The sequence below is a fragment of the Topomyia yanbarensis genome, chromosome 3, assembly GCF_030247195.1.
Source record: "Topomyia yanbarensis strain Yona2022 chromosome 3, ASM3024719v1, whole genome shotgun sequence".
Lineage (NCBI taxonomy): Eukaryota > Metazoa > Arthropoda > Insecta > Diptera > Culicidae > Topomyia > Topomyia yanbarensis.
Genome location: NC_080672.1, coordinates 16,945,168 through 16,963,275, shown reverse-complemented (window position 1 = coordinate 16,963,275; position 18,108 = coordinate 16,945,168). Strand labels below are relative to the sequence as shown.

Genomic DNA, 18,108 nt, shown 5'->3' with positions numbered 1-18,108 from the left:
TGTCTGCAATTTTCCAGTATACCTACATGTATTGGCTGTGTATTAGGGTGGCACGAGGATGTATGAAAAAAAATTGAATACCGCAGAACCGAGTTAGAAAAAATCGTAATCATCCAACGAACTCCTATGCTAAATCTGAATCGAATCTGTTGGAGCATGTTTTAGCACAAATGATTTTAAGTATGTATGGAGTTTACTATGAGAAAATAATACATTTTCATTAAATTCATAAATATGCCGCCGGGTGCCCCTGAAAAATATATTGTATGCTACATTCTATAGATTCAGTCAAGTAGAACAACTTCTTCTAAAGACAGTTCATAGCTATGGCAACTGGTTCATGAGTTATTGCAAAATTAAACTTTCGTTGTCCTGAAAGTTATGAGAATAGTGCTGTCTCTGGCTACCCGGCGAGCTGAACCTTCAATCAAGTGAACCTTGACGTATTTGTTGTGGTCACCAGTTATACTGTTGGTGTAAAGCGGAAATATAGTCCAGATGGTATCATCCGAAACATGTGATCTAAAGGACTTGGGATCGAACTGTAACAGAATTATTTTTAAGTATTTTTTTTGTGTGCATTAATATATGTTGAGAAAATTAAAATTGAAACGAAATCGAAGCGGAAAAGATTCCCGTTGTTTTGAAGCTCAACTGATGTTCACCACATCCCTGTGGAGCTGGAACTGGAATTGCTATAGAGTGCCCCTGAAAAGTAGGTAGGCTAATTGAGTAAGCGGGCAATTTCTGTCACTGTACGCCAACAAGAGTGTCTCCGACCATGAAGCACGATTTGATTGTAACCAAAACTTTTGAACGAATCATCCACGGATTAAGATTGGAGTAGCATCGTAAATATAACGCTAGTACATAACTTTTCTAAAATAAATTAACACGTCAGCAATAATGGTTATGATCTCCCTTATCACTTTATTTGACACTAACAATTCTACATAATAATGTTCCCGCTTTACATGCAGCAAAAAAAAAAATAATAAAAAAATGAGAAGGGCAAAAAAGAGAACCGAACACTTATGTGCTTCAGATTGTCTATTTATGACGCTCTCATCTGAACTATAAAATCACCTATGTTGATAGCTGCCTAATTCGGTTTATGACTAACATATCACGGTTAACTTGATTGAGGTATCAGCCAGAGTACCCAGATAAATTCAATTTTCACCAACGATATAGACACTTACGTATTGTATAAAGAATAACTTTTTAACCAAAAGTTGCAGCCTGTTGCACTCTTTGGGGAAGTTGTACACGCTACTCGTATCTACCGAAATCAGCATAGCGTATATTTTTAGAATACATAGGAACGTGTCTACGAAATATTAAATAATGTGGATCGTTTATCCATTTTAAATCACATACAAACTTTAAACCATTTGTGCTAAAATATAGTGCAACCTATCAAATCAACATTTTCAATGATTGATTGAGATCGTATAGCAAGTAGTTTTAGATCGGTTCTACTGAATTCTAAAATTTGTGCCACCCTACTGTGTATATGTGGACTAGATTTGACTAGAATAAAAGGATATGTGAACCGCATCCAACAAAACTTATGACGAAATCCGAACACTTTTGTTAATACGAAGAGAAACGAAAAGGGGCTTTCGTCTAGGATGTTTGACAATGGCGAAGTAGCGTGGCTGGTTGATGGATTTCGGTCGTTGTAGGATTAAAATGGTTTAACGAATTTCGGTGTATTTCTCCGACTTTTGTTATCGACCGTTAGTTTTGGTAACACTATTTAATACAGATATCCGATGTTCTTATCGTTAGTAAAATTATCTTGCACCTACATGAGTTACAATTCTCGTCAGTTTAATTATTATGTTTTGCTCCTACTATATGTAGGTATGTAAATTAAACCTTAATTTCTTCTACAGAAAATGCAAGTGATCAACAAAAAAGTTCGTCTGGGGCAGAAGCACAGGATAGCAGTACATTTTTAAATTAACTAGCTTTGAACAATTAATACAGTTGCATTTTTAGAGCTCAAGACGTCACTTCCGAAACGTGAAAAAGTTGCCAAAAGAAACTCATTTACTTCTTCGCCAGTGAAACGTACTAGTGTAGTAGACCTTGTAACACACGCACCGTCCGATTCCGTTATTCGAGACAATAGTAACCGTGATGGCACCATCCCCGAAATTGAATCAATTGTGGAACCGAAACCAATGTTGTCTAGAAGTATGGCGATCATTCGATTACTTGCCTAAGCACAATTCAAGCATTACTTGTTCACAGATGAATCGTGTATGAATTTAAGATCGTCCTTCACACTGGATAAAGGCGATGAGCCCTCAATGTTTCAACTGCCGAATCACCACGAGATGAGTTATGAACAGTTCAGGCAAAGTTTCAGAAAAAGACCATCTACTGGAGCAGATTCCACTCGAGCGAACAGCAGCGCTTTAGAGCAGCAAGATTTGTCTATGTCTAGCCCGGTACCGAAAATTGTCAACCGTCGATCGCCTGTAAAATCGAACCACAGCAAGAAAGGTAAAGAGTTGAGTCATTTTTGCAGTAATTCAATGCGATAATTTACTCTTATGCCCATAAAAGTATAAGAGTCCCATATTGAAAAACAGCAAGCCGAGAAAAACGCTGTTGAAGATTTATATTCTCATTGAGCCTTATGGATGGGTATTTTTTCGATATTTTCTAAACAAACCTGGTAATCTTATTTGTGCATTGTGATTGAGTGGTGATACAGATAACTCATTTTCGACAAAAATCCAACAGATAACTCATTTTCGACAAAAATCCATATGGGACTCTTATGCTTATGTCCATACAGTTTACACTTTCCAAAATGCAATCAGTATATAATTAGGCAAATCGTTTTTGTATGATAAAATTAGGTCTCATCTTCCAACAGAGAAGCACATTTTTGTGATTAATCGTTTCCATAGTAACCGGTGCCAATAATTTCTTAATCCTAGCCTCAAATACAAGCATATCAAGAAAGGAACCGGGTGGATGTGCACAGCTGACCACTGGCAAAAATAATGGTGGCGGGTCAATAGCTATCGTTTATAAAAATGCACTGGGCGATCGGTTTATACTGGCCGACGACAAGCAGGATAATGGTCCTGATTGCACGACTGCACGAGGCAGTATAATGGTAATTGACGATTTGCGACGACCTAAAATGCCAATTAGGACACCGAAGGCGTCGGCCGGAAAAGCTTCATCCTCTGCCACCAGACTGAGAAAGGATATCCAACAGACTCCCACTGGAAGACGCAGTAATGAGAGCATCACTACTACTTTCGGTAGTGGTAGGTGTGAGCAAAGAAAATGGGGAGAGATTTTGCAACGAAACCCGAGCCCATCAAGACGGCAGCAGACAAACGAGAATCGTGTCTCGTCCCTATCAGGAATAACTAACGACCGGATAACGACGATAAATTGTAAGTTAAATGATTGCAAAGCCGAAAGCGTGCAAACGATGCTAATAACACGTAGCTAGCTCACCTGGAAAGCCACTTGAATGCATAATTTCGCGAAGCTCTAGTTTTATCCCGGCTTTTGTGCAGTGCCCTTGATTCCGATCCAGGTAGCATGCACGTGCGTTAATGTAATTTAATGAATTTCAGATGAAATACTTAACACCAGAGGAGAGAGGAGCAGCGGCAGCGTGGAAGCTGTTGAAGTGATTCAAAGTGGGCAAATGCCTCCCAGGTTGCAACCAATTACATCAACTGACAACGGCGCCGGTTTGGCGCCAGAGGTGCAGCTCAGCGGTGATTCCAAGATGTACGTGCTGAACTTTAAGATTAAGGTACCGGCTGACAATGGGAAAGGGACAGAACAGGCAAAAAATTGAAACTAATAAGTAATGGTAGGCTTTTGTCGTTGTATTTTATAGCGATCTTGAGGAATGGTAGCGGGCGCTAATTTTTCATTGCGTTGTTCGAATCAGTGAAGAATATATTTTTTAAAACTTTTTACCTTTTCTACTTGTTTACATTCACCATATCTGAGAGGAGAGGTTTGTAGTAAAATTGTGATGCGAATTGTAGAAAAAATGATGATGGGTGGGTAATTCTGAGACATAATCGCTATGAAGTAGAATACACTTAAGTTTTTCCCTTCTAACTTGTGCCGTAAATTGTCATCGGAATCGCTAAGTCGACTGGAATGATTTTATTGTTACTTTGCCATTCTCCCTTAAAAAACCATTTCCCGGAAAGAAAATCCCCGCGGAAATACTGTTGGAATTTCATTGTTGGATCAACCGAGCGCTATCCGATTTTGTCGTGTTTTGCGCCTACATTGTTTTTGGTAATATTTTTAAAATTACCATGTTCCTTTTCAATTTTGCAATATTTTTTAAAATATTGTTAGACTTTTATTGATGAAAAGTTGGAAATATAAGTATGACAACACTGGCTAATGGATGAATTAGTTTTTACCACTGAGAACTGACACACAAGTCAAGTTTTCAACTTGTGTAAGAAATAAAACTGTCGCTTTGAAATGACAACAGCAAGTAGCAACTTGCCTTTGGTCGGCGCTTCGATCGACCAGCAATTGCGATACGGGACTTGTATGAAAACTTGGATACAATGGAGATTCACGCATGCGAACCTGTATACGATGGTGATTTTCAACGTATTTTCATTTAAATGTTTACACTGGTTTCTCGGGAAAAAATGTTCCAGCTTATATGTCTGTTCTCTGTGGTACAAGCGAATTATCAAAAATGAACATCGAGTTCATTTATGTCGTCAGCGTAAAGAATTCAATTAGGTTTTGCACCAGCCGACATAACCCCGCAAAATGAGCCGGATGATCTTTGTTCGACAATTCTCGGTGGTTTGTTTACATGGGAATTATGTGAGATCGAATGTAACAAATGAACGCCCGTTGCACTCGTACTCACGCAACTGACAAAGTAAACAAACAACCGAGAATTGTCAAACATGAACTTCATTCATCATGAGTTCATTTGTGTCGTCATCTTGTAGAACTCAATGAATGAAATGAATGAAATGAATGAAATGAATGAAATGAATGATCCGAATGATCCGAATGATCCGAATGATCCGAATGAACCGAATGAACCGAATGAACCGAACGAACCGAATGAACCGAATGAACCGAATGAACCGAATGAACCGAATGAACCGAATGAACCGAATGAACCGAATGAACCGAATGAACCGAATGAACCGAATGAACCGAATGAACCGAACGAACCGAATGAACCGAATGAACCGAATGAACCGAATGAACCGAATGAACCGAATGAACCGAATGAACCGAATGAACCGAATGAACCGAATGAACCGAATGAACCGAATGCACCGAATGAACCGAATGAACCGAATGAACCGAATGAACCGAATGAACCGAATGAACCGAATGAACCGAATGAACCGAATGAACCGAATGAACCGAATGAACCGAATGAACCGAATGAACCGAATGAACCGAATGAACCGAATGAACCGAATGAACCGAATGAACCGAATGAACCGAATGAACCGAATAAACCGAATGAACTGAATATTCCGAATGATTCGAATGATCCGAATGAACCCCGAATGAACCGAATTAACCGAATGAGCTGAATAAGTTGAATGAGCTTAATGAAATGAAGGGGCGAATATATGATTTTCTAATTCGGTGAAATTTTATATTTATGCTTACATTGTAAAAATGCGATTGAGGAATTATCGTATTTTTTCAAAACTCTAAGACTCCTCACGACCTTTGTGTTCGATCCTGCATCCAATAAAAGAAAATTGAAACATACAAAAAGAACTGGAATATAATTTTTTGCGCAATTCCGTTTTTAAAAATGATAAATATATGTAGGGTAAGGTGGGGCAAATCCGACCGTTGGGTAAACCCGACCCCCCTCTGTTACCGAAAATCAGAAGCACTACGCGAACTAATATCAATGTTGTCGTGTAGAGCATCGAACATAATCATAATGGTGGTATTACAGCATTTTATTAGTCTACATTAAGATGCTCATACGACAAAAAGTGTGTTTTTGCAATTTTTGATTTGACTTTTGTGCATCATTGACTACAGGATATTTCTGATTCTTAAAGTGATTACATAATAAATGTAAGTGGATTTAAATTCTTTGATTTAAGTCGTACAAAGTGCATAGATGAATTTAGTTCAACCTTTTTCATATAATTTTTAATTGCATCGTAATGAAAAATGACGCGGTGGGGCAAATCCGACCTCAAAATATTGGGGTAAATCCGACCGCTTTTTTGCTAAGAAAATGTTTATGTATCAAATTGAAATATATTTTTATTGTTATTTATTATTTTTATGCAAAATGGTTCATAATTACAAACGAAAGACACAAAAACGTGATGATTATAGTATTCGTCGAGCAATTGCTCCGATGCAAATGGGAATATCATTACGTGCTACTGCTCGTGATTTTAGCATTCCAAGATTGATATTGAACTCCATTTTCTTCATGTTACAATTTAATAACACAACATTCATTGATTTATCATTGAAAAACCATAAAATTTGAGTAATTTCTGCACTAAATCAACCAAAAACATAGGGGGTCGGGTTTACCCCACCATTTTTGAAAACAGCAAAAATGAACATTTTTGTAAAACGCTTTTATCTCAAGATATTCCGAAAGTGCAAATAAAATGCTATATACAGAAAGTTGCACAGGAGTCTAACCTTTAATTTGGTATATAAAACGACTTGATCCGATGTAAAATGAGCATTTTACAGCCAAAACCATTTACTAGGTCGGATTTGCCCCACCTTACCCTATTTTCAGTACCGTTATAATTCAGAAACAAGTAACACTTCAATCCGTTTAATCCTCGTGAAGGCAAGGGGCGTCAGGGGCTCGGTTAGTTTCTATTCTCTAGTTTGAACGATCTTGTAATTATCAATAGAAATGATCAAGCATTTTCTGGCTTTAAATTATCTCACTGATTAAAAACAAAAAAAAGGCTTTTGATGTCATTTGGTCCTAAGAGCGATGCTTCTTGGAGTCACGAGTTTAGTATGTTTTCTGAGGGTTAACTTGAGCTCTTATTCTACACTCAATAAGAACAATTATCTTGAAACAGAAAAAGTTGAAATACAACTTTTTTGCCAACCCATACTCCTTGTTCTATTAAATCCAACAAACTGTATTGTTTTTTGCAATTTAAGTAGCTTGATTACACAACGCTTCAATACTTCAAGTCCTACTGAATTGAGAAAAAAAAACTATTGTTATAATAAAACAGAACAGCAACCGCCTTATCGTGTACCAGCTAAGAATTTGTCACAGTCATTCATTAGTATGGGAACCCGGGGCTATTGAGACCGTGGAGATAATTCAGAGCCCCTCAATTTCTCAGAAAATCAAAAAACTGTCGTACATATTCATGGAAGCGCCATTTTGGAAGATTAATTTTGACAGATGAATCTCATTTTGCAGTGTTTTTAAAGGAGATGCAACGTGTTTCATTTTTTTGCCATCCTCGTTCACCTATAAACAAAATACAGTATCAAACTTTTCTCATAATTTGTTTTTGCGAAATTCAATTAGCTGAAGTATTGAACGAGCCTCCTTTGGCAAACTTTTTCAAACCTACGGTGAAGTCCTAAGCTGATCAATATAGTTGATTTGTTTCGAAATGTTTATTACCACCTGGTCATAAAATTCAATTGATGAAGAGCACAGTAGTATAAATTTTAACCAGTTCAACACGACTTCATTTTAGTTTCTAGTTTCAATTATACACCATGGAACTATTCTCGTTCCTGGTGAAACCGATAGTATTAATTTGGATTGTGATAACTTACTCCGATTCAACTAATGGCTTTCCATGTTGCTGTTGCTCAAGCGCCCAGAATGGCATATCTTCCAGCTGGAACAGATGGACTGAAAGTGGAGTTGATCATGATAATGTACTCGAAGATGTTTCGCCTTCCATTTGGGACCAACGGGGTAGAAATAAGCTCGATGGTGATAGTGAACTTGATGATGTTTCGCCTGCCATTTGGGACCAACCGACCAAAAGTAAGCTTAGCGATGATAGTGAGCTTGCTGATGTTTCGCCTGCTATTTGGGGCCGGCATGTTGCAAGTAAGCTCGAAGATGATAGTGAAATCGACGATGATTCGCCTTCTAGTTGGGACCGATTTGGGGGTAGAAGGAAATGGACAGTTACTGTAACTATTTCGACACCTCCTCCATGTACATCACCAGATCCAACACGTCCACCATATCGTCCAACATATCCTCCACCCTATGGTCGCCCTACGCATCCAACAAATCCTACTTTTCCTCCAAGACCTCCAACGCCGTATCCTGGTGTTACTCCAATAGTTGATCCTCTTCCTCCTACAACACCGTATCCACCATTACCTGGTCGCCCTACTCCAATAATTGATATCTTTCCTCCTACAACACCGTATCCAACGTTTCCCCCATTACCTGATCCCCCTCCTCCTCCTACAACGCCGTATCCACCATTACCTGGCCGCCCTACTCCAATAATTGATATCTTTCCTCCTACAACACCGTATCCAACGTATCCGCCAGTACCTGGCCGCCCCACTCCAATAATTGATCCCCCTCCTCCTCCTCCTACAACGCCGTATCCACCATTACCTGGCCGCCCTACTCCAGTAATTGATATCTTTCCTCCTACAACACCGTATCCGCCATTGCCTGGTCGCCCTACTCCAATAATTGATCCCCCTCCTCCTCCTCCTACAACGCCGTATCCGCCATTGCCTGGTCGCCCTACTCCAATAGTTGATCCCTTAGATCCTACACCACGTCCGCCAAGCCCTCCTTATCCAACATATATTTACCATGGACAACCAATAATTGTTTACCCGCCTGCTTCGCCAATTATAATAGCAGGACGTTTTAGACGTCCTGGAGCTAGTCCTACGCAAGCTGGAGAATCGCGAGATTCTCCTACACCACCATTTGCTCCTACGCCACCAAGAAGATGAAGTAGCGCTATCAAAATATGGAAGAGAAACGGAGACTAACTAACAAGTTCATTCAAGAGATAAGAAGGAGAACGACCCATTGGTTGACACAATGAATGAGTAACACTCTGTAGGATATTAATGAGTAGTAGTGATAAATATATAGAAACGTATCTAAATCCATTTGATGGTGTTGTAATTGTGTCTTTCTCTATGTACAATCTAAGATGACCATGACTAGGTTTTTTTTAATTTTCGTTTCTTTTCTGTCGGTATCTGTCCGCACTGAGTGCCAAATCACCGACGCCAGAGCGGTGGACTCCACCCATCTGGAGACTCCAGATATCGGCCCCATCGTCACATGGACCGGGACCTACGGCTTTACTTCCCTTCCGAAGGAAGACGTGGCCACACAGATTTTTCACCTCAGAAAATCTCAACGACCTCGGCTGGGATTGAAACCCAGACCCACTGGGGTAAGTGGCGGTCACGCTTACCACTCAACCACCGGCGCCGTCGACCGTGACTAGTAACATTCAACATGAATAGCAAAATATTTTGCCGCCCATATACAAAGAACGAAATGATTGTGTCCAATTTTTTGTGTTTGTACTACATTTTGGTTTTAAAATTGACCTTCTATTTTAAGAAGTTTCGTAGCCAATTCTTAGCATATAGGGTAAAGACCTAATTTTGGCCCCATTAGGGAGGGGCCACACTATTCTATTTATTACGCAGCCTACAATCAATGAAATGAGCATAAATTGGCATCAGTATCCTTGCTTCGTTCCCAAGAACCAATACAATAACAAAAATGTCCAGAGAATGGGGAAATACTTCTGTTTGAGCGCCACGAAAACTCGAATCGAATGCTTCTATTTTCGCACTACCATTTGAGCCAATGCGTTGAACAAAGATGGCAGACGCTGCTCCAACTAACGGCTTCAAATAGGTAGGCGATAATAGAAATAGTGCGACAATAGTCGGCCCATCCTATTAGAAATTGAAGACCAGTACAATGAACCTACTGATGCTTGTTAGGCCAGCTTCAGCGCATTAATATGACTAACTAATATTAGGCGAATGCATTGAATAGTCCAGCGGTCCTCAGCCAGTTTCGTACCACGGACCCCTCCGCAATCATCCAAGGTTGCTGGGGACTCCCACGGTCTGTTGCGAAAAAATAATTGAAATTAAAGAAAACACCCGGAAAAGAAATTCTACTTCGCGGACCCCTAGAAACCACTTAAAGACTCCCAGGCTGAGAATCGTATATTTTAAGGACATTATACAAGCTAACCACAACATAGCTCCTACGCCACACACACCCCTCTCCCCTGTGTAATCATGTATCTGACATGAGCAAATATAAAAAAAATACGTTTTTCAACACACTAACCTTGCCGGTGTGCCACGAAGCTAGAACATTTTCCTATACAATCAACCCGAGTTTTTGACGGAATGCCATCTGTAGTTCTTATTTTTAGCGAAAATATCACCCCTTTTCACTTTTCACTTCGAAAAACGCTTAATTTTCTTCTCATTTTCAATGCACTTTTTCAAATTCACTTTAATCATTCAGCACAGCAAAAAACACTCGCGAAACTTTAATCGTTTACTAACAAAACATAAAATTTTCTGCCACTGTACAGATTATCGAAGGAAAATGTCCGAAAACTCTCATTTGTGCGTTTGAATTTTCACTTTAAATTCCATTTTTTCTCAATGTAAACAAGCGAGTCGGTGCCTAGCAACCAGCATGAGTTCCTGGCTTCCATTAATCTTCACTTTAACAGTATGGGAACAAACAAGATAGAGAATTGTTCAACCTCCTATAAATTTATTAGGAATAACTTTTTTAGCCGAGAGATTCAGTAATCAAAAAAATCAAACCTTTGTCAACTTTCGTGTCTGCCAAAGTATAAATGAAGAAGTCCAGCATCTAGTCAGCAAAAAATGTTTACCGATGAAAAATTAAGAATATTTTAATAAAGTATATTACAAAAGATAAACATTTCTTTAAAACATTATACTCACAAGCCCGAAATACATGAATACAATACATTGTAGCGTCCGGAAGCTTGATGTTGCTCGTTTGGCGTAAGAGCAAAAACTGATTCAAACAGGTACGCCTATTTATACCTTTCGTGCTTGTTTTAGCTACTTTGGTGCTTCCTATTGAAAGCTCTGCCTGAAATATTTGCCTCGTTAAAATCCATCTACTAACAGCGGAGTTATAAGCGTGCAACCCTTACATAGTTACATAGGAGATATTTCGGATTTTAGAATGACACCTAGTCGTAAATAGGGGAGTAAGGCATTTTCAAGCAAGGGTGACGAGAAACTATTTCATAAACCATAGACAAAGCCTGTTTATTAATTAGAGAAAATCAAAGCTCAGTGCAACGGCAATTGCTATATTTATAGGAAAAGATTGTCATTACTTTTGGCATATAAAATTATTATCGTTATAATAGTAAAAATGACTAAATTGTACACAAATTGTGTGGCAAAGTGAAACAATTTATGATGCATTTACCGTATACGTGGTTGATTATTTTAATAAAAATAAGACAGAAACTACACCATAATCTAAAATTTTTCAGAAAATGGTTTCATCAAACCTCACTAAACACCCATGACATGGATCATCAGTATAGTGGAATAATGATACAAAATATTGCCGGCATAAAATAAATTAACAAGTCTCCATTTTCATTAATAAAAATAGCAACAATGTTCGGAAGATTTCGGTAGGGTGACAATGTGCGAAAACTAGAATGTTGAAGGAAAAATAAGAAGCCGGTTGTCATGTCTTGTCTTAGAGAAACAGTTAAACATTTTACCTAACCACTGCTGGTGAAAATCTAGAATAGGACCTAAGCAACATTGAGAGCCTTTCTCTTTCGATTATTACGACGCGACCAAAACACTTTGCATCTTTTTTCCAGTACATATCGAAAGCCGATGGTTTTTACTAGAATATTATGCAAAGAGTTGAGTACTAAATGTCGAAACGACCCAGTAATGAACATAAGAGAATCACCCCAAAGAGAAACTCTCATTGTTACTTGCGCACTAAAGACTTTTCTACGGCTCATGTACGTACACGTCACATGACACAAACACTACATCACTACTATGCTATATTTCACCCTAAGGAGGAAAATTTGGTAAAAACCAAAATTTCTCACTAGGGTGAAAATTTGTTGGTATAAACCAGTCTTTGTACAGGAGGGCACAAATCCTTATTTCATACTATGTTGCGTTTCGGCTTCGCCTCATCAGAAACCGACACTAACGTATTGTCGGAATAGATTAGCGCCGGCTTGACGCAAATCCCTTAAAACTAAAACACACTATGTGTTTCAATCAAACGACTGATCAAACGTGATGTCCCGTTAGAGCAGAAGTTCTGTTTATGCCGATGAGACACAAGTGAAGCCGAAACTTGTCTTGGCTTAGCAGGCCTATGCGAAAGCACTATGCTATATTTCACCCTAAGGAGGAAAATTTGGTAAAAACCAAAATTTCTCACTAGGGTGAAAATGTTTTAGTTTTAAGGGATTTGCGTCAAGCCGGCGCTAATCTATTCCGACAATACGTTAGTGTCGGTTTCTGATGAGGCGAAGCCGAAACGCAACATAGTATGAAATAAGGATTTGTGCCCTCCTGTACAAAGACTGGTTTATACCAACAAATTTTCACCCTAGTGAGAAATTTTGGTTTTTACCAAATTTTCCTCCTTAGGGTGAAATATAGCATAGTGCTTTCGCATAGGCCTGCTAAGCCAAGACAAGTTTCGGCTTCACTTGTGTCTCATCGGCATAAACAGAACTTCTGCTCTAACGGGACATCACGTTTGATCAGTCGTTTGATTGAAACACATAGTGTGTTTTAGTTTTAAGGGATTTGCGTCAAGCCGGCGCTAATCTATTCCGACAATACGTTAGTGTCGGTTTCTGATGAGGCGAAGCCGAAACGCAACATAGTATGAAATAAGGATTTGTGCCCTCCTGTACAAAGACTGGTTTATACCAACAAATTTTCACCCTAGTGAGAAATTTTGGTTTTTACCAAATTTTCCTCCTTAGGGTGAAATATAGCATAGTGCTTTCGCATAGGCCTGCTAAGCCAAGACAAGTTTCGGCTTCACTTGTGTCTCATCGGCATAAACAGAACTTCTGCTCTAACGGGACATCACGTTTGATCAGTCGTTTGATTGAAACACATAGTGTGTTTTAGTTTTAAGGGATTTGCGTCAAGCCGGCGCTAATCTATTCCGACAATACGTTAGTGTCGGTTTCTGATGAGGCGAAGCCGAAACGCAACATAGTATGACTACATCACTAGCTGGTGGAAAATAATAAACAAAGACGGCAAAATCAAATGGGATTGTTTTCAGCCAGGAAGCTGCAGAAGTGTTCGTGAGACCGAACGATAAAAACTCAATTCTAAATTTTCTCTAGACTTGCTTTCTGATTAAAGGACGATTCAGACGATACATCAGCTTCCGTCAACGTCAACGGAACGTCACCGTTCCGTCAGGATAAGTTTAATACTTTCCTCTTGTGCCCGTTCATACATGCAGTGTCTCAAAACGTTGCGTACAGTTGATGTTGTGTGATAATGTTTCCATTTAACTGCATGTAACTAATCTTGACGTTCCGTACCGGTGACGGAAGCCTGATGTATCGTGTGAATCGTACTTAAGGCGGAAAACGGTACGGCCAATTAATTGCTGATATTGGCCTATATTCTGCAAGGTTGTGGTTTGTTTTGTTTGTTAAGGCAAAAAAAACTCGGTTTGTTAAGGCAAAACCCAATTCCAAATGAAAGGCGCATCACTTCAGTAATGGTGACGATTTTGCCCTAAATAATCAGGTATCGAGAGCTTTCTACTTTGTTTTTTGGCTTTAGCAAATCAAAATCCTTTGTTCAATGATCGAAGTAAGCGGTGTGCGCGAACAGACTGTATTTTTGACGTTTGTGCTCCTTTGTATTTCCCAGAGGAGTAGGCGAGCCCTCGTCTGGAGTAGAACGCTTTTTTCGATGTCATTTTTATGCTGTGTATTTTAATAAAAAAACAGTTCGTTTTTCACCCTCGGTGCTGTAATTCTGATAGTGAATCATCAGTGAACTATTAGGCGTAGCGTTCGCGAGAGGACAGTTTCCCACGTGATGCCAACAAGAGATTATTAGTTGCTTTGTTTGATCTGCCGGCTTTTGGGACTGCTTCTGCGTGCTGGTGTGAAGCCTAGACGGCAGTTCAGAAGTCCCTCGCCGACTGTTGAGAGATCCACGTGTACTGGCATTCCGCCGGAAGTTGGGGAAGGCACCACGGAGTTCCCGGTGAGATTTTTCCATGTTATTTTCAGAAGAGCTGCGTATGCATTGGTAATTTTATTAGCATTGATATAACTTCCAATATAGGTTTATATGCATTCGATTCGCCTTTAGTTATCTCCGTCATCTATGAAAACTGTTTCGGTTCCGAGCGTTTTCAATAAGTGGATGATCGGACTATTATCCAGAGATGCCAGATACTTTTTTCAAATGTCTTCAATAATAATTTTAAAAGTCTGGGAAGTACCAAAAATGTGAGGAAAACTATTCTTCACCAAAAATGACTTATTAATGATGTGTTACATTAAATGAAAACAGTGCATCTATATCCCAAGATAGGTAGAGAAAAATAGCTTATGGAGGAAAAACCTAAAGTAGATAAAGTAGATAGTTGTAATTTGAAACTAGTGTAACCAAAAGCCTTTATTTTCAAAAATCTGTAAATATCTGCAATCAAACTAAAAAATCTGCAAATATCTGCGTCGTCGAAAAAATCTGCAGCTAAAATTAAAAGTCTGCGAATTTGCAGACATGTCTGCAAATATGGCATCTCTGCTATTATCAAAATAAAAACGCTTGTAAGAAACGCTTGCCATTGGAATCTTCCAGATTTTTCCCAACTGAACAGACATTCGCTCAAACCAGACATTTTGCCAGATTTTTAAATTTTACCAGATTTTTCTTGATATTTTTATTTCTACGTTACGCCACTGCAGGAATACCATTATGTTAGGTTTATCTGGAACAGCCAGAGTTTTTTAAGCTTTCAGCAAAAAGTAAAATTGTATATTCTTCCATATTTGAGTTCTAAGTTTTAGAAATTGTTACACACAAATATTAGAAATCTGGGTCATATTCGATTAGTACACGTTCTATGAAGACCGAAATGTACGCCAAATTTCGATGACTTGAGGTCGCTGTCAAGTGACAGATTTTGCCAGACATTTTTACTTGATCCGCCAGATTTTCTTCGAAAAATAGTGGGAACACTGCTTGTAATGACAGAACGATCGGCTCGGCGCATCAAGGTCACATGGGAGCGGCCTCAATGAAGAAGATTTTACGAAACTATTTTTGGTGGCCATGTATGTCCAAACAAGTAGAATCATTTGTGAAAGGTTGTGAAACATGCTTTCGTATGTCAAAGAAAAATCCACCGATTCCTTTGACTAGTCGTGAGTTACCTGATGGCCCATGGGAAATGCTCCAGGTAGACTTTTTCTCGTTTAAGGATTGTGGATCTGGCGAATTTCTGGTTGTGGTAGATACGTACTCACGATACCTACACGTTGTTGAAATGAAAAACACTGATGCAGACAGCACAAACGCTGCCTTGAGCAGAATTTTCGAGGTTTGGGGACACCCCATTGCTATTCACAGCGACAACGGCCCACCTTTTCAAAGTGAAAAATTTGTCAAGACATGGGAGGACAAGGGCATTAAAATTAGAAAAGCAATTCCATTAAGTGCTCAGTCAAATGGATCTGTAGAGCGTCAAAACAAAGGGCTAAAAGACGCTTTGACTGCTGCTAAGTTGGATAACGTTAATTGGAAATTGGCTTTGGAACAATATTTGCATATGCATAACAAGGTGCGACCACTGTCAAGACTTGGTGTTACGCCATTTGAACTACTTGTTGGTTGGAGATTCAGAGGAACATTTCCATTTTTGTGGGAATCGTTGGCTTCGAATCAAGTTGATCGAACGGATATTCGCGAAAAAGATGCTGTAACTAAGCTGGATAGTAAACAATATGCGGATTTGAATAGAGGCGCAAACGATTCAGAAATTGTAGTAGGAGACACGGTACTATTGGCTCAACATAATAAACAAAAAGGAACACCAATGTTTTCGGAAGAACGGTATACGGTGTTGACCAGAGATGGGGTAAAAGTTGCGATACAAAGCAACAGAGGTGTGCAATACGCAAGAAATGTACAAGATATCAAGAAGGTTCCCATCATGCTGCGCGCGAATCAAAATAACAGGTCCACAGATTTTTTAAATGATGATCAACTTCCGGGTAATTCTACAGAAGATTTAGCAGAAAATGAAAGTGTTGTTGAGAAACCAAAACGCCTGAGAAAGAAACCATCTCGTTTCAATGATATGGTACTATTTTGCATATTTGATTAGAGTACAGAACAGGAGTATTGTAGGATAAGATCGCGATGCACAGAATAATTATAATGTTGTAATAGTTACAGTAATTTTCTTCAAATGAATATAATTTCTTTACGAAATTTAAGAACTCCAATTCTAAAACATCGGAACTTTAAATAAAAAAAAAAATTGAGAAATATAATAAGCACAAGTTGTTCCTTTTCGTTCTTTCCCCATAATCGTTTCTAATTGGCAAAAAAATGCATCAAAGAAACCCGCCAGCTTTGGCTATATAAGTTATAGCATTGCTCTGGCGACCTCATTCACCAGTCAAACGCCGAAGACGACACATCTTATTGGTAGCAAAGGATCTATGAAGAAGTTGAGGAGCAACTATAGAAACAACTTTATTTTCAGTAACCAGCAGCAACATAACAAGCGCCTTTAGCAACGCATAATGGACCCCGGTCACGACACAGGTGTGTGCAAATAAGCGGGTCTACGTCATTGCAGATCGTGGCGAAAACTGATTTGACAATAAATATGTATGCTCAATTCTGCAACTTCCCCTACAATTTGTGCAGGTGTTCATGCTATGCTATGCTATACTTTCGTTCCTTTGTATTTCCCATTTTATAATAGTGATTTTCATTAAGAATAGGAATTGGTGAAGAATGTTTTTGATGGTGTCATGAATGACGGCGCTAGCGCTTAGAGTGCCGCTACTCCAGATGTCGCTTTTCGTCTGGAGTGACAGATCTGAAGTGGAAACAAGAAACTTCGCGGTTATTGGCGCAACATCGGAGAGAATCGACCTAGCATCATCGTCGTAGTCTTCTGGAGCCTTATCGGTTCATCGATTGTACACTAGAGTGGGACATGGTTATATGAAAAAAATAAAATTTCGCTCCGAGTAACTTTTTGGGTCCCATTTAGCTCCCAGAACAACTCTGCAAATTTTTAGTTCGATCGGTGAAACTATATTTTCGCGCCCACTGTTTAAAGTTTACATGGGATTTCGTATGGGGAAAACGTCTTTTGCAAATTAATTCTTCCAAGAGTCACCCGTTACCTCCTAAAAATAAATAGATGTATGATTTTTATAGGAAATTTGTCAAGGAAACAAAGTCGAGAAGACCACGAAACGATCTGATGCTTGTGGAAAAAGTTATTAAGCAAAAACCGATTGATGCCCTGAAGATTGATGAAAATTTTACTTTTCATAGCATCACTGCTGCTGACGGTCGAATTATATACAAAATCTTTAATTTTCTCTTATTATGTACAAAAGAAGACTCAATTTATCCTTGAAAACTCTTGCGAAGTGTCCAGACAGTATAGAAAAATGATTTGGAGACATTAAGAGAAGATCAAAACAAAATTGCATATAATTGGACAACCAACAACAGTGGTGCTAGAAAAAATGAATATTTTATCAATCGTCAGAGCATCAATTGGTTTCAGCTTAATAACTTTTTTCTCAAGCGGTAGATCGTTTCGTAGTTTTCAAGACTTTGTTTCTGTGTTAAATTTCCTACAAAAGCCACATAACGGTTTATTTTTAAGAAGCAATGGGCGACTCCTGGAGGAATTATTTTGTGAAAGTTAATTTTCCCATATAAAATCCCATGTAAACTTTAAACAGTGGGCGCAAAAATATAGTTTCAGGGATCAAGCTAAGAATTTGCACAGATGTT

At 38.8% G+C, this 18,108-nt stretch overlaps 2 protein-coding genes across 2 annotated transcripts in view; both read left to right on the top strand.

Annotated features, from left to right (window-relative positions):
• The window catches only part of LOC131691287 (centrosomal protein of 135 kDa), a 120,774-nt gene extending 116,791 nt beyond the window's left edge, over positions 1-3,983 (top strand). The window contains exons 12-16 of the mRNA XM_058977574.1: positions 1,902-1,955; positions 2,008-2,205; positions 2,263-2,517; positions 2,961-3,431; positions 3,618-3,983. Of these exons, the coding sequence (XP_058833557.1) occupies positions 1,902-1,955; positions 2,008-2,205; positions 2,263-2,517; positions 2,961-3,431; positions 3,618-3,847 (1,208 nt within the window). The 3' untranslated portion in view covers positions 3,848-3,983. The remainder of the gene's footprint in view (positions 1-1,901; positions 1,956-2,007; positions 2,206-2,262; positions 2,518-2,960; positions 3,432-3,617) is intronic.
• Positions 3,984-7,758: 3,775 nt separating this feature from the next.
• On the top strand, positions 7,759-8,982 carry LOC131686803 (uncharacterized). The gene has a single exon (XM_058970798.1). It carries the CDS (start codon positions 7,759-7,761, stop codon positions 8,980-8,982), a length of 1,224 nt encoding a protein of 407 aa, XP_058826781.1.
• The last annotated feature ends 9,126 nt before the right edge of the window (positions 8,983-18,108 follow it).

Excerpts from the sequence above, each read along its gene's own strand:
- LOC131686803 (XM_058970798.1), top strand. The coding sequence starts at position 7,759 with ATGGAACTATTCTCGTTCCTGGTGAAACCGATAGTATTAATTTGGATT.